General features: G+C 51.9%; 5 protein-coding genes across 5 annotated transcripts; all 5 read right to left on the bottom strand.

Moving 5' to 3' along the window:
- Positions 1–190: 190 nt before the first annotated feature.
- Positions 191–1,630, bottom strand: CDV56_102380 (uncharacterized protein; the record flags this gene model as incomplete). The annotated part of the gene is made up of 1 exon (XM_026755999.1): positions 191–1,630. The coding sequence occupies one exon, from the start codon at positions 1,628–1,630 to the stop codon at positions 191–193; it is 1,440 nt and encodes a 479-aa protein (XP_026611207.1).
- An 873-nt stretch (positions 1,631–2,503) lies between these two features.
- CDV56_102187 (uncharacterized protein) lies at positions 2,504–3,136 on the bottom strand (the record flags this gene model as incomplete). Its single annotated transcript, XM_026755806.1, has 1 exon — positions 2,504–3,136. One exon carries the CDS (start codon positions 3,134–3,136, stop codon positions 2,504–2,506), a length of 633 nt encoding a protein of 210 aa, XP_026611206.1.
- A 1,438-nt stretch (positions 3,137–4,574) lies between these two features.
- On the bottom strand, positions 4,575–5,000 carry CDV56_101933 (uncharacterized protein; the record flags this gene model as incomplete). The annotated part of the gene is made up of 1 exon (XM_026755552.1): positions 4,575–5,000. One exon carries the CDS (start codon positions 4,998–5,000, stop codon positions 4,575–4,577), a length of 426 nt encoding a protein of 141 aa, XP_026611205.1.
- A 972-nt stretch (positions 5,001–5,972) lies between these two features.
- On the bottom strand, positions 5,973–10,349 carry CDV56_101148 (uncharacterized protein; the record flags this gene model as incomplete). The annotated part of the gene is made up of 6 exons (XM_026754767.1): positions 5,973–7,322; positions 8,640–8,745; positions 8,804–9,342; positions 9,389–10,024; positions 10,077–10,104; positions 10,150–10,349. The coding sequence occupies 6 exons, from the start codon at positions 10,347–10,349 to the stop codon at positions 5,973–5,975; spliced, it is 2,859 nt and encodes a 952-aa protein (XP_026611204.1).
- A 792-nt stretch (positions 10,350–11,141) lies between these two features.
- Positions 11,142–12,344, bottom strand: CDV56_100847 (putative FMN dependent dehydrogenase; the record flags this gene model as incomplete). The annotated part of the gene is made up of 1 exon (XM_026754466.1): positions 11,142–12,344. One exon carries the CDS (start codon positions 12,342–12,344, stop codon positions 11,142–11,144), a length of 1,203 nt encoding a protein of 400 aa, XP_026611203.1.
- Between the last annotated feature and the right edge of the window lie 2,254 nt (positions 12,345–14,598).

Genomic DNA, 14,598 nt, shown 5'->3' with positions numbered 1-14,598 from the left:
ACAGAGAGCAACATCTTCCGGCCCGTGGAACCAGTCTATTCAGCAAGGCATGAGCCGTCCAGTTTGAGGCGCACTGGAATCCGCGTTTCTGATGACCTATCTTAACGAATACAATCCACCAAGGTGGGATGTATACAAATTACCCTGCTTCTGATTCCAGCGTTACTTCGAGAGAAAAGGTAAGACAGCTCTACTCGCTATCAACACCCCTGAACTCAAAATATCTGGCAAACTCCTCATCTTCAATCAAATCCCGCGCCAGCTCCTTCTCATACATAAGCGCAAACATATTCCCCTCGTCAGAGTCCGGACTGTCGTCAAATTTGGGCGGATACACCAGGTGCACACCAACCGTGACACCCACACCGCGCTGCAAATGACGGTGGCAAAGCGGCCGCGCAAAGCCAAAGTCCGCATCGGTCACAGCAGCCGCCCGGTGGTCCGTCGTCAGAATCGACATGGGCGGTTTCGAATTGATGCGTAGGTTGAGGGCCGCCTTGTCCCGCACGAACGAGACGGCCGTCAGCACCGCGTCGAGATTCTCCTGTGTTTGAGTGCTGGTCAGCCGGCGAATGTGCGCCGCCAGCTCCCACAGCGGCTTGTCCGAGATGACATCGCCGTGTGTGAGTGGCAGGAAGGGCACTTGGTCGGGCAGGGGCGCGGAGAGGACGTTGTGCTGAATGCGCGGGTGGACGGGGGGGTTCTTCATCCGGCGACGCATGTCGACGGCTTCGCACCAGAAGATGGGGCTGTCGAGCGGCTTCTGGAAGACGGGCTGGCGGAGCCGAGTCGTGGTGCGCCAGATAAACGCGGTGAAGGCGTCGTAGGTCGAGATCCAGGTGCCGTCTTGGGGTGTTGCGAGCTTTTTGAGCTCCTCGGCTTTGCTTTTTGGGAGGTGGAAGAGGAGACACTGGCCTGGTTTCTGCTCTGGATGGAGTTGTGGCTCCGGGGGACCGTCGACCTGCTGCTCCGGCGGAGGATCGGGCTTGGAGACGATGGAGAGGTCGTTGCAGGCCGGATCCCAGGGTGGAAACGGCGTCTCGTGGGTTATGGCGTAGCAGTTTTCCGCCAGCTGATGGATGAACCCCGTCCAGCCCATCACATCGTTGGCGTAATGGTGCATGTGGGTGATGAAGACGAGGCCGCCGCGGACGAAGTTGGCCAGAAAGGCCGAGACGACAGGAGAGGCGTCCGGGTGCGCTTCCGGGCGCTCGCCGTATGTCATCGCTTCGAGCCCCCAGTATTTGAAGTCACCGAGCGTGAGGCCAGCAAAGCTCGACTGTTCAATATCGGCCATCGAGGGGAATTGGTCTGCATCCTCGGGCGCATCGAGCCACTGCACGATAAACTGCGTCGTGCTGTCTCGCTTCTTGACGAAAGAGTGGCCTCCCTCCGGATCCTTTTCAATGGTGCCGCAAAGATGGCCGATCTGGGCGAGAGTACGCTCAAGACCTTCCTTGAGTACAGCGGCCGCTCTAGGCTTATCCGCGTCCTCTAGACGGAAGTATATGGCAAAGTGTGTGAAGCAGGAGGCGGTTAGGTACTCGAGGGTCGAAACCTTGAACCGTTCTTCTTCCGGGCCGGTCTCCCAGCCGTACGGGTGAAGTTGATGGGCTTCCTTGAGGACCATCGTTAGTAGCGGCAATATACGCTGAGCGAAAGGTGTGAGGAATGAAGCTGATTTCTCGGCGCAACAGAGAGCATATGCAGTGATCAGGAATATCCTGAAGACCGGATCCTTATAATGTCAGCGAATGCGGGGCTATAAGCCTCCTCCTCTGGGAATATCATTTTATTGCAGGAAGAATTAATCGAGTCAGTAACAGGTCATTATTTCCCGTGGACAGGCAGAAGACGCTAACCGGCCGTTTGACACTGGATCAACAAGCCACAGCGATACAGATTAGAGGTATTCGCCTCCACAAGAGGCTCAAACCGAATGGGATGTTGATCTAAGGACGTAGCGTCCGTTGGCCGGTCTGAGTGTCAACTAACGCCAGTCAGATCCCTGTCGATAGGAATATCGGTGCCTTTTTAGGACTCGGCTACAGCGTAAGCACAGTGAGCGACGGGTTCAGAACGCCTCTCTAGAGATGCACAGCTCAAGGACCTGTAGATTGTGGCTCACCGCGAAAATAATGCGGTAAGGATATATAACAGAGGTACGTGACCAGGAGAGAAGTATAAGCCTACTCAATCTGATGCATGGGTAATTAACTAGTTGTATTGGCGCAGAAGAGCAGTTGATAATGGTCTGTCATTTTAGTTTCAGAATGTACTGCTCAATAGGCAACTAATAGATGGGTCGGCGAGACTACTCAGCTACAGAAGTAGATAGATGCAAAGGGTGAAAGAAATGCTTGAAATTTGTGATATCATACATGATCATTGACGACAGCTGGGTGCTGAAAATTGCAGCAATTGAGAGTGGCAGACAGAACGAAGACATATGGACAGAAGCCAGCAGCACCAAAGAATCCAAATAAATCCGTCTCCTCCCAATTCAAATACCCCAGATGTACGCCCTCTCCATTTTGAACCCAATTCTCTCGAAATCAATATCCGCCCTCGCTCGCAAAGAGAGCCTCTTCTCCCCGAACTCCTTTCTGCAACAAGGACACTCCTCAGTGCAGTGTCCGAGTTTAAAGAACCGTTCCGTCTCTCGAGGCTTGCCGCAGCACCCACAGTCTCTCGCACAACAGCCACCTCGCTCCGCACACTCCCTGCGATGGTTCGCAGACAAGTACCAGCTGGGGTTGCTGTGGTGCGCGGCGTACGCCCTCTTCAGCGGGCCCTGGAACTGCGTACTGGTAATCCAGTTCAGCTCGCGAGTGAGACACCAGTAGGTTTTGTCCAGGTCGTCCAGCTCATCCTGCCAGATGTGGACCATCTCGAACTCCGCGTCTGTTAGGGGGTGGTGTCTTCCAGACTGGTTGTAGGATTCGTACAGGCTTTTAATGTGGATTTCGCGCTGTACGGTCTCTCGGATCTTATAGTCCAGGCGGAGTGCCTGATGGACCCAGTATTTGGAGTGGAAACGCTGGAACTGAGCGTAATGTTCCAGCAGGCGGATGAGCTGGGCAGTCTTGAGGTGTCCGGCTTGTTCAAGCTTGTTCTCGATCTTGCTGAAGATCATTGCGATGAGGTATCTGTCGTAGATTCGAGGTGGAAGAGTCCTGGCAGCTGTAGAGAGGAAGAAATCTGCTTGCAAACTCAACGTGTAACAGCTTTGACGTAGTTTGAAGAAGGATGTAGCTTGGTGGCCCAGATGGTTGCAGAAGGTAAGATGCAGAAGCCCTCGACCAGCTCCGGGGTTGATATACCTCATTGTCCCCTTATTATTCACTTTATTAAACACTGGAACAAGGAGATATCTGTGCTTTAGATAGCTGTTATCAGGAACTTGCCGTCAATAACAGGTCTAGGGTGACAAGAATCATAGATTCACTCAGAGAGTATTGAAATAGTGAATGCCAGCTTAAAGGCCAGCATGAGCCACTGTCATTTCTTGCCATACATTCTACGTACCAGTCTAGGGTAGCTAATCCTATACCATCCAAATAGGTCAGTCAATGGATTAAAAATCCTGTAGTAGTCAGTCTGACGCGTCAATCAATATGTAATGGCCAAGTGCTTCTAACTCAGAGGGATATTGAAGACGATATATACACATAACTAGCAACCTAACCTTATATTACCTTAATAGTTTCCCTTCCTTGGTGATAGCAATGAAGCAGCAACAAGGACAGCAGACCATGCTAATGAGGAAGCAACTCGAGAAATGTGAATACTCCGTATTCAATTTAAGGAATCAGATACCCCTAGGCTGGCGCGAGAATATTATGCTTATATATTATTAAAACGGGCAGATATTCAACAAACGGTCCTTTAGCTCAGTCGGTTAGAGCGTGGTGCTAATAACGCCAAGGTCGCGAGTTCGACCCTCGTAGGGACCATTTTTTTTCTCTTTCTTTCGTCTTATTTATTCTTTTTGACCTCTCTCTCTCCTCTGGAGAAAACATAGGATTTCAATATACCGTTGTAAATATCTTTGGAAAACTTGCTGGTGCTGTAATATGGTTGAGGTGACCTCTATATATCACTATGCGGACTTGACCAGTATGGATCATAAGAAAGACTTGTTGACTACAATATGCAGCGGAAGAACAGCCACATCTGTCATATTCTGTTCAATTAATGTATGCCTCTGTACAGCCGAGATATATGTACAAGCAAGGTAAGAAAGGATCGTCACAGCGTGTCTTCGTAATTCGTCTAGAGCACCAACTGACCGGCAAGGAGCGAAGGTGGTCAGGGAGGATATTATCGGCATGTAGAATATGACTCTGGACAAAGATCATCCCGTCAAAATGCTCTGATATGTTGAGATGACCAAGCCGATAGCATCAAGTGGTGATGTCATCAACCCGCAACGCGGGCATGCATTGTATATCCCGCAGGAGAGCACAGTTTCCGACCAGAGACGAACCTGGCAGCGTAGTAGCGACGATAATTATTGATAGGCGCCTTTCCACCCGGTCCCTGAGTAGAGGTAGTGTGCCCGTTCGACGCCATCAGGACAAGACCCTCATGAGAGTCGGCCGTCGACAAGCTGACCGTCGTCGATGCACCATAGCTTTCACAGCGGTGGTGATTGTGCTTCGGATGATGGAGGGGAAGCTCTCGCTAGGGCTCTGAGTAGTCATGTCCGGACTGTCATCATCGTCGTCCTCGAAGCGAAATGGAGCCATGCGGTTGCGGATATTGTTGTGTGCTTCCTCCATGGATCGCCGGAGGAGACTGTTGTGTGCGACACATCGGCGCAGATCGGGGTTCTTGGTAGATGCTTCTTTCTTGAGTTTGTCGCGTGAAATGATGGCGATGCGACAGGGGAGTATGGAGACGCTCTGCCGGGCTATGGGAGGAATCCGAGGGTTTGGACGAGAGGCATGCCGGAGTAGAATGGAAGCAGTCGGTAGGGTCTCGAGGGACCCGGACATGTTGACCGGACTAACAGAGAGTATGAGGCCGTGGCAAGTGTATTGATGAGATGTCGTTTCCTTCTTGATTCTCAGGGACAAGGGGATACTTATACTTAAGCATCAGGGCTACGGCTGAGCTTGAAGCTATAGAGCTCGCACATGTCTACTCAATGGAATTGATCACCTTGGCCGCGTTCGGCCGAAGCGGAGGAGCACAATGATTGCCTCGAAAGCAAGGGGCATGAAACTCTGGCTGTCCTCTCGGCTGGAGAGGGCCCAAGGCTCATCAACGGTTGGCAAACTTCATCTATACCAAACACACCCGGGATGGTAAGCGGTGGTGAAACGAAGTTCGGTGCTGTCCGGGTGGCGGATGTAGATGGTGTCATAGACTGAAACTCGATAAGGCATGCTGCTATCAGGGCAGACTATGCGCAGCCATGTGGGTATCCTCAAGCCAAGCCATGTGTCTCCTTCAGGATGGTCTTCAGCAATCACTTTACTTGGCGAGCTCTGGGGCCGGTCATTTGCTTTTCCTGTCCTGAATTCTGCAATCGTCGGTAGCCGAGGGTATTCTGCAGCCTTTCGCAGATCGCCGATACTCTACCAGTTTCATGATTTCATCTATTGTCTCTAAAGGGTCAATCAGAAGGCGTCACCTCGAGCAGTCCGATTTGCAGAGACGTTTGTTTGTCAGCAGATGTGCATGGACGAGGGAGTCCGCGTGCTCGGTGTAGAAACAAGAAAGCCAGAAATGGTTCGTAGCTGAGTGTATCTGCATTCCATGGGTCTGCTCGGCCGATACCCTAAGCCTGCTCCTGGTGAGGTGAGGTTATCCACCTGCCGATTGGGAGACCTTGCGGTACACTTTGAGAGAGTCAAGTGCATCTATTATTTCATGATCTATTACTATCAATACAGAATTATCTTAAGGAGGAGATTATGTACTGATCAGTGTCATCCTCGGATATCACTCGGTCTTGCGTATGCTCACACCAGCGCCAACAATACCATGCCCAGCAGCAACGTTATCGTCGGTCTCGACCTTTGCGAGCCATTCTTCTTGTTGTTAGATGAAGTATTTTCAGATGTAACGTTCTTCTCGGCCATGGCACTCCCCACCCACGCATTCCAGTTGTTGTATCCATGATTCTTGCGGCAGTCGGTGGTGATGGCCTGGCCCTTCATCTGGGCAATCAGCTCGCCAGACCGTGATAGGGTCACCTCGACCTCCCCCGTCTGCCCGTCAATGGGCACACTGCCATGATACAGCCCTTTCTGTCCGCTGGGCGTATCCGTCCAGCTCCCCGTCTTGTTGGCCCCGCCAATACTCACCGTCACGTCGGCCGCCGACTCCAGTAACGCCGAGTAGAAGACCCTATCCTGCATGAGGGATCTGGGGCTCGACGAGTTCGTCCCCTCGGTCGCCTGCTGGCCCGGCGTGGTCTTCCCACTCAAACACGCAGACCCCGGATTGAGCCGGTACCACGAGACCACCCCCTCCCTGGCCAAACTTGCATTCTTCCCCTCGCTCTTGTACAGGTCGATCACATACGGCAGAAACTCCCGCCAGCCATCATGCGGCATCCCCTCGGCATAGTTGAAGGGGGCATCGCCCACGGCGAAAATCCCCAGGTCGTCCTCGTGCATGGGGCCGATGTAATGCGACTCGCCGTAGTCGTTCCAGGTGATGATCTCCACGTACTCGGGCGACAGCGCGAGCACCTGCTGCCACCGGTCGTACCAGAGATCATCGCCGCGCCAGGCCCAATTCTTGTGGAACACGGGCAGGTTGGTGTAGAACCACGGCGAGACGGGCATGATGTACGGCCGGCCGGCTAGCGCCGCGGTGTACGCCTCGTCGAGCGTGGTGTTCATGTCGTGCGCGCCGGTGGGCCACGCGTGCCAGCTCATCAGGCCGTCCACGACGGGGCTGCTCGAGGCGGCCTGGATGCCCAGCGAGGACCAGTCCGGGACGAAGAAGAACTCAGACTGCGCGTTGTGCTTGACGTCATTCCAGACGTCTGCGCTCTGGCCGCCCTCGAAGGTCGAGACGAGCGGCTTGTCGTCGTGGTGCTTGTAGTATGCGCTGCCGGTGACGTAGTTGTCGATTACCTGGACGATCTCGTCGGCGGGCCACTTGGGGTCCTGGCCCATGTCGAAGGAGAGGAACATCTTGAAGTTGCGCTGGTGGGCGACGGTGAAGGCGTCGTTGAGGATCAACTCGTAGTTGTGCAGGCCGTAGCCGATGTTCAGGGCAAAGGCGTCGATGTGGGCGGCCTGCGCGGCGGAGATGTCGTTTGTCCATGTTTCTTGGGTGAAGTTGATGGCGTTGGCTACCTGGTCGATGTTAGGGGTTATACGAAGATGGGAGCAATGGGGTTACCATGAAATGAGCGAATACGGCCTTGGCCTGTACATGGCTGGCGGTAGCTAGCAGCCCGAGTAGCGTCCACAACTCCATGGTGTTGACATATGCTTCGCCCTGCTGCCTGTCCGGACTACGAGGAGCATCGGAAGTTTAAGAAGGAAATCAGACGGGCATGTTGATCATTCTGGTCAACATATGGCGGATTATCTCTGATGTGATCTGTACAGATCCTCGATGAATCGGTCTTGACCAGAGTCTTTGATTGTCTTGCCGAGCTCCAATTGGAGACCAACATGGCATTTCTTCCTGGGTATCGTACTTTGTAGCACACAGCGGTCAGACGTTCTAAACTGCTCAGGTCTCAAGGTTATGATCTCTTCCAATGGCCGTCGAGAGGCCCCGTAAACTACTGCATATAATCTTTAACATCGGCTACAGTCGATCAGGATTGCCCATAACTCTGGCGTTGTTCTTGTAAACCCAATTGTACTCCATTTCTCGAGAGAGTTCTATAACAGGCTAAATCAGGCTTTATTAGCTGCAGATCCGCCAGACTATTGTGCGTAGAGTTGGTCGGATATGATATGCCATCTATCATATGCAATATTTTGCCCACCCTTGCATCTACTACGTCCGGATCCACATATCGCGCTTGTGTGCAACTTAGGATGGAAAAGTAGAAAGGGACGAATAACTTGTGAAAAACGTCGGATTTCTTCTGAATGGTAACTTGGATGCCTCACTTCGAAGGATATGAGTAGAAGTGCACATACGGTAGCACTGTCATCAAGCAATATTCCACTAAGCTTTCCTAGGTTCGTCTTTCGAACGGGGTTTGTCAATGGTCAAAGTCGAGGCTGCGTCTGGACTTCCATCCTTCTGATAGAGGGCGCGTCTCTGCTTTATTCATCGCACTGCTTATTCTGTCAGCCGACTGTTCTGGACTACAGATTTGTTTACCGTCAGTTCGTCACGGTGTCTACAGGCCTGGCTCGTAGCACGAAGCGGTCTCTGAGCTTATCTAGCTACGACCAGAGCAAGCGAGTGAGCCTCTGACACTTTCATCGGAGAGCGACATGTAGCTTGATGACTAGTATCACGCAAGGGGTCTCGATTATTCGCAAAGTCCGGAGTACATGCTGACATTACAAACCGAGGAGAGACACGCATCAGGGAGCATAACACCTATCGAAAGTACTTTTGCCCTTCAATTGAACAGTCATTGCGCCGATAACGCTTCACAGCTAGCCAGGACAATCTGTAACCACATCAAACAATCAACACACCGCATGAGTCTTGCCCGTTTTCCCTTGAAGCGAATGCGTCTCGCCCTGGTAAACCGGGTGGTCGGGCTTCTCAGCCAGCGAATGAATCCGATGACTAGCAGAATATCTAGACAGGGCTCCGTCAGCTTTCCGATATACAGTAGAATCAGGAGCACGGCACATACCGAATATAATTCTCGATCATCGACTGGTCCATCTCCTCCAGCGTCTTCATCGCCATCTTCATATCCTCAATCAACACGTTGCACCGATCCATACTAAAGTCCTCCCGCAGCACGATCCGCATCATCTTGAGCTGGTTGCTATGCGGCGCCATCGTGTACGCGGGTATCACCCACCCACGCTGGCGGAGCACATGCGCCAGCGCATATTCATCCCATAGCCGGCTATCATCAGGTGGAAGCCGGTAAGCGACGAGCGGGAGGCCTTTGCCCGCGCCATCGCTCATGATGATGAATCCGATTTTCTGGAGTTCCGTGGCGAGATGGTCCGCGGTGCGGGTCAGGTTCCGCATGATGGAGCGGTAGCCGTGGCGACCTAGCCGGATGAGCTGGTAGTACTGCCCAATGACGTTGGAGGCGCCCTTGGAGAAGTTGAGGGTGAAGGTTGCCTGTTCGGCGCCGAGGTAGTTGACATTGAAGATGAGTTCCTTGGGGAGGTATTCGGTTGAGCGCCAGAAGACCCAGCCCACGCCGGGGTAGACCTATCTATTGTCAGGGACGCCTGGAAGAGCAGGGATCTGTACCTACCAGACCATACTTGTGACCGGATACGTTGATCGACGCGACCCTGGACAGCCGAAAGTCCCATTCCAGGGCCGGATTCACGAATGGCGCGACGAACCCGCCGCTGGCGGCATCCACATGGATCGGACAGTCGATCTTCTTCCAGATCAACAGGTCGTTGATGGCTTTGACGTCCTCGTACTGGCCCGTGTACGTGGTCCCAAAGATCGCACAAATGCCAATGGTATTCTCGTCCACGAGATTGACCGCTTCTTCGGGATCAATCACGTACCGCGTCTCCGTGCAGTAGACATATTTCTCCTCGACATCGAAATACCGCGCTGCTTTCTCCCAGCAGACCTGCACCGCACTGTTCATCACGATATTCGGGCGCATCCAGTCCTTGCCCTCGGCCTTGCGGCGGTTCTGCCAGCGCTTCTTCATCGCCAGCGTGGCCAGCATGATACCCTCTGAGGATCCGATGGTCGATGTTCCGATGGCGTCTTTGATATCCGGCCCGTCGGAGGAGGTTGGGGCGTGTAGAAGGCCCGCGATCATGTTGATGCAGCGGTTCTGGATGTTGGCTGTTTGCGGGTATTGTTCGTAGTCGATGAAGTTTTTGCTCATTGACTCGGTCATGAGGTTCTGGGCTTCGTCTTCCTGTACGCTGTCAGCAACACTCTGTTTCGCGCATAAGGTTGATTATGATTACCATGTAGGTGGTGACGAAGCTGGCCAGGCTGTACTCCGTCAGTATGTCACAACCTTCTCAGGAGAGGACGTACTTCAGTAATGGATTCCCGTCAAGACTCAATTCATCCTTGATTAACCGATACGCAACGCCCGCTGGCATCTCGTGCTCTGCCATCTCATGGTGCGGCAGATCTTCCGCTGCGAACCGGGTGCCATAGACATAGTCGGTCACTTCGGTTTCTCTAGGATGGCGGCCTTTGGGGCGCTTTTGAACTCGACTGATTTGCACCATTTTGTTCTCTGGTGATATCGTAGATGATCAATTGAGCTGGGTTCTGACTTCAAGTACTTGTGAGGGTTGGTCAGGTCTCTTTTTATGACGTGGATTGACCGGGTTCGATGACCTCACCACTATAGACTTTGGTCATAGAGATGCAACAACAATCGAGTTTAGGATATCATTTCCTTTTCCCTTTTCATGATCTTAGCTTGTAACCTTGCTATCTCACTTTATCTACTGCGCCGTATGGGAGGTGGAGCTTGAGGCCCACTATATAAGCATTAAGCTGCATCTCTGACAGTAAATCGTATTATTCACTCGCTCTACTAGGCCAGGAAGTTGAAAAAAAAAAAAAAAGAGAACATAGACAATTGGGCAAGAAGAGAAATATGGGGAGTGATCGAATGATACATATGTGAAAAAGGAAAAGCGAAAAAGAAAAGAAAAGAAAGGTCGTGCTCGGAATCGAACCAAGATTGCCAGAATCAGAATCTGGAGTGATAACCATTACACTACACAACCCGCTCTTGTTGATGAGTAGAGGTGTTTTATAATATATCTTTACACGCTTACCTTGATGGTTGCCAATATCAATCGAATAGTACTACGTACTTCTAGCTAAGAATGCCTCTGCTGGTCCAGCTCTGTTGATGTTGATATTCTGAAGCATTTATCCTGTGACAGTCTAACACATGGACTCTAATATATTTCTCCACTTGATGACTTCTCAACCCTTGTCGACAGCAACGCAATATATATATATCTTTCGGCTAGAATCTCTCGAACAACAGGCCAGCAGCTTCACTACCTCACTCGGCGCAAGACTGACCGATTGAGATGCCGAGGAGACACCGATTGAATCCCCGACAGGTGCAGACTGAGCTCCAGATCCCCAAGGATACTTCGCAGGACATGCGAGACACCGGCCTCACCCGCAATCGCCAGTCCATACGCATACGGCCGCCCGATCAGCACCATCTTCGCCCCGAGCGCCAGCGCTTTGGCGACATCGGCACCACCCCGGACACCAGAATCAAACAAGACGTCCAGCTGGTCGCCCACCGCGTCCACAATCTCCGGCAACACATCGAGGGACCCGATCCCCCCATCCTGCTGCCGGCCTCCATGGTTCGATACCACAATCCCCTGGACGCCGACCTCTACCGCGCGCCGCGCATCCGCCACGCTCTGGATGCCTTTCAGCACCATCGGACCGTCCCAATGCCGCTGCAGGAACTTGAGATCCTCCCACGAGTGACTCATGCCAGGGAAGATCGTATGCGCCCACTCCGCCGCCGCCGCGCCCAGATCCTCCTCCACCTGCACCCCGTGCCTCTCAAGGAACCGTCGCCGGAACGCAGGATCCGAAAACCCCAGTTCGACGCCGTTCCTGTCCGCCCGCAGGAAGGGGCTATACCCATTGTTCAGATCCGACGGCCGCCAGCCAAGGATATACGTGTCGAGCGTGACGACCAGCACGCGATACCCGGCCCTCTTCGCCCTCTCCAGCAAACTAACCGTGATCTCATTGTTTTCGTTAGACGGCCAGTAAAGCTGGTACCAGCGGGCCCCATCCCCGCTCGCCGCCGCCACCTCCTCGATACTCGTCGACGAAGCCGTGCTCAGGATATACGGGACGTGCTCCCTGCGCGCCGCCGACGCGGCCGCCACCTCCCCGTCGCGGTGGAAGATGCGCTGCACGCCGATCGGCGCGATCGCAATCGGGTAGTCGTATTCCTGGCCCAGCACCGTGGTCTTGAGGCTGGGGAAGTCGGCCTTGACGAGCCGTGAGGGGATGATGGCCCATTTGCGGAAGGCGGCGCGGTTGTTGTCGTCTGTTTCGCGGAGGCCGGCGGAGCCCCGGAGGTAGCCGTAGCTGTTGGCAGACAAGACCTCCTTGGCGTGGGATTCCCAGTCGTATGGGTAGAAGCTGATTGGGGGTTTGATGTTTTGGAGGCCGTTGGCGAAGACTTCGTTTCCGTAGGTGTGTGGGGTGGGGTTTGCCATTTTGTGTGCTTGTTTTGAAGCAGTAGGTACTGTAGGTTGATAGTATTTATGTTATCGTAATGGAGCAGACCACGTCATTTGCTCTAGATGAAGTTGAGTATAGATTCACCGAGATTACTCTGTTTCTATACCAATCACGATAATGATATCGAGATCGGACCAGCCAAGACCCACTACAGTCTTATCCTGGCTTGACATACACCAAGACCTGACTTTATTCCGGATAATAGGTCTGATAGCTGCAATGGATGCGCAATTGACCCTGGAATGGTGCCGTTTCACCAAAGCCGGACCGAACCTGGCGGCCGTGGACGGGGTCTGACCCACGGAATGATGCAATAATGGGTAACTATTTCTTGATTAATTGCTGACTCGGGATGGAAGTTGATTCCGTGGGCCGATTTCTATGGACTTATGTGTCAGCCCCCCTCTAACAACTCCCCTGCCATTAAACTTCCTTAGGCACCCCATACAGCCACTAGCTAAGGTTTATATTTATATAAGTACTATAGCCCCATCTGGCACATTCTAGGGCCCTTAGTCTCCATCCCAGAAGTCATCTAGACTGCTCTCTATCACAATACCTAACATGCTATCTAATATATAACACACAGAGTAGCTAGAATAGTCTCTAAGAGACAGGGCTAGTTGATTACTAAATCCAGATTCAGTCACATCGCAGGATGTTCAGGATACCATCAATATATCAATTAAGGCACCATTTTTTCCAGAGAATGCCGCAAAATATACGTTGTCACCCAGTGTATCCAGCTTGAATGAGAGTTTGGAAGTGTTTCTCCAGCCGGCAGATGAACAAAATGGCATTCCGGTTGACCCTGTGATCCTCACTGATAATGGACGCTGGGAGATGGAAGATGCACACCAGCGTATTCATCCAGATGACAATTTGATTATCTCGGAGACGATTTGTCCGTATCCTGACCCTCCACCTGTTCTATGCGACACATCTTTCCAGTACCGACACTCCAACGCACAGCCTGAGCCACAGGAGGCAAATTCGCGGTCAGATAGCCTGTCACACAACCAGTCTCACCTGTAAGTATCCACCGACTATAACAACTCTGAAGCCCACATTCATTCGTCCAGCACCTCCATTAAGGTCACCAACAGCTTCCAACAGTCTAAATCCTGCAAGCAAAAGTTGCAACAGTCGTATGGACAACCACAACCATGCAAATGGGTCAGAGGTCCTCTACAACCGCCCCAAAGAGAAATTCTTTTCCAACGCTTCGTTCTCACTTCATATCTATATCATTAGATGAACACTTATAGTTTCTTTCCTGGCTGTTCGAAGGCGCACTACCATGTTGCATATCAGAATCTGATCTAAAAGTGTCTGAAGGCATAGCACAGCTGGAAGATTACTTAGACTAGCCAGCTGATTCCACTAAGCTTCATGGGACCTCCCGGAAAGGCATGCCGTGGTCGTCTGAAGAGATGGACCTTCTAGTAAGGCTGAGAAGGGATGAGAAATGACCTTAGTCAGAGGTGACAAGGTTATTTTCAGACTAGTTTCCAGGCCGGAGCTAGGGCTCTATTCAAGTATTTTAGAGTTCAACCCTCAAGAATAGAGTACATTAATACAGAGGATATTTTTCCTATGTGCCCTTCTGTCTTTGTCTTGAATTACTATATAGTAGGATGCGTAATTGTAGAACGATGACTGTACAGGGCCATATGGGCAGACCGCCTGCTCCACGATAGCAAGTTCCACCTGGGAGTTTGAGAGAGACATATTTTTCTACTCGTGCAAAAAGTTCCCAAGTGTGCTTATTTCGCTCCTGATTGATGGAGATGGTAGGAGCGGCAGTCTCGAAGAGGGAACTTCCCACTTGTCATAATGACTTCCTCCCCGAACAAACCTATGGCAGCTGAAGGACACTTCGAATCTCGTTTTGGATTCGGTGAGGATGATGGCTCATTGGGGTTTGGAGTTCATAGAATTATATGTAACGTTGGAATGAAATTTTCGGTGCAGTGCCAGTCTCAGATTGCCAGAAATGCTAGATGTGCCGAAGAACTTTGAATACCAGACCCTGGCATCTCTCGGTACTTATTACTTCAGAACTTCGGTGAGGTGTAAAAGGTTTGTCCAATGCCGGAACGGATAAAACGTTTTCGCCCCGATTCAATACTCAAGCTCGCACCCAACACACAGATAACAAGCCCGGACGCATGACGAATCAATACTTCGCATCCGAAGCAGTATTCCGGCTACCCACCCGGGTACTTC

This window comes from Aspergillus thermomutatus (assembly GCF_002237265.1).
Source record: "Aspergillus thermomutatus strain HMR AF 39 chromosome Unknown NODE_243, whole genome shotgun sequence".
NCBI classification, from domain to species: Eukaryota; Fungi; Ascomycota; class Eurotiomycetes; order Eurotiales; family Aspergillaceae; genus Aspergillus; species Aspergillus thermomutatus.
Note: the sequence above shows the minus strand (reverse complement) of the source record. Positions and strands in the feature narration are given on the sequence as shown.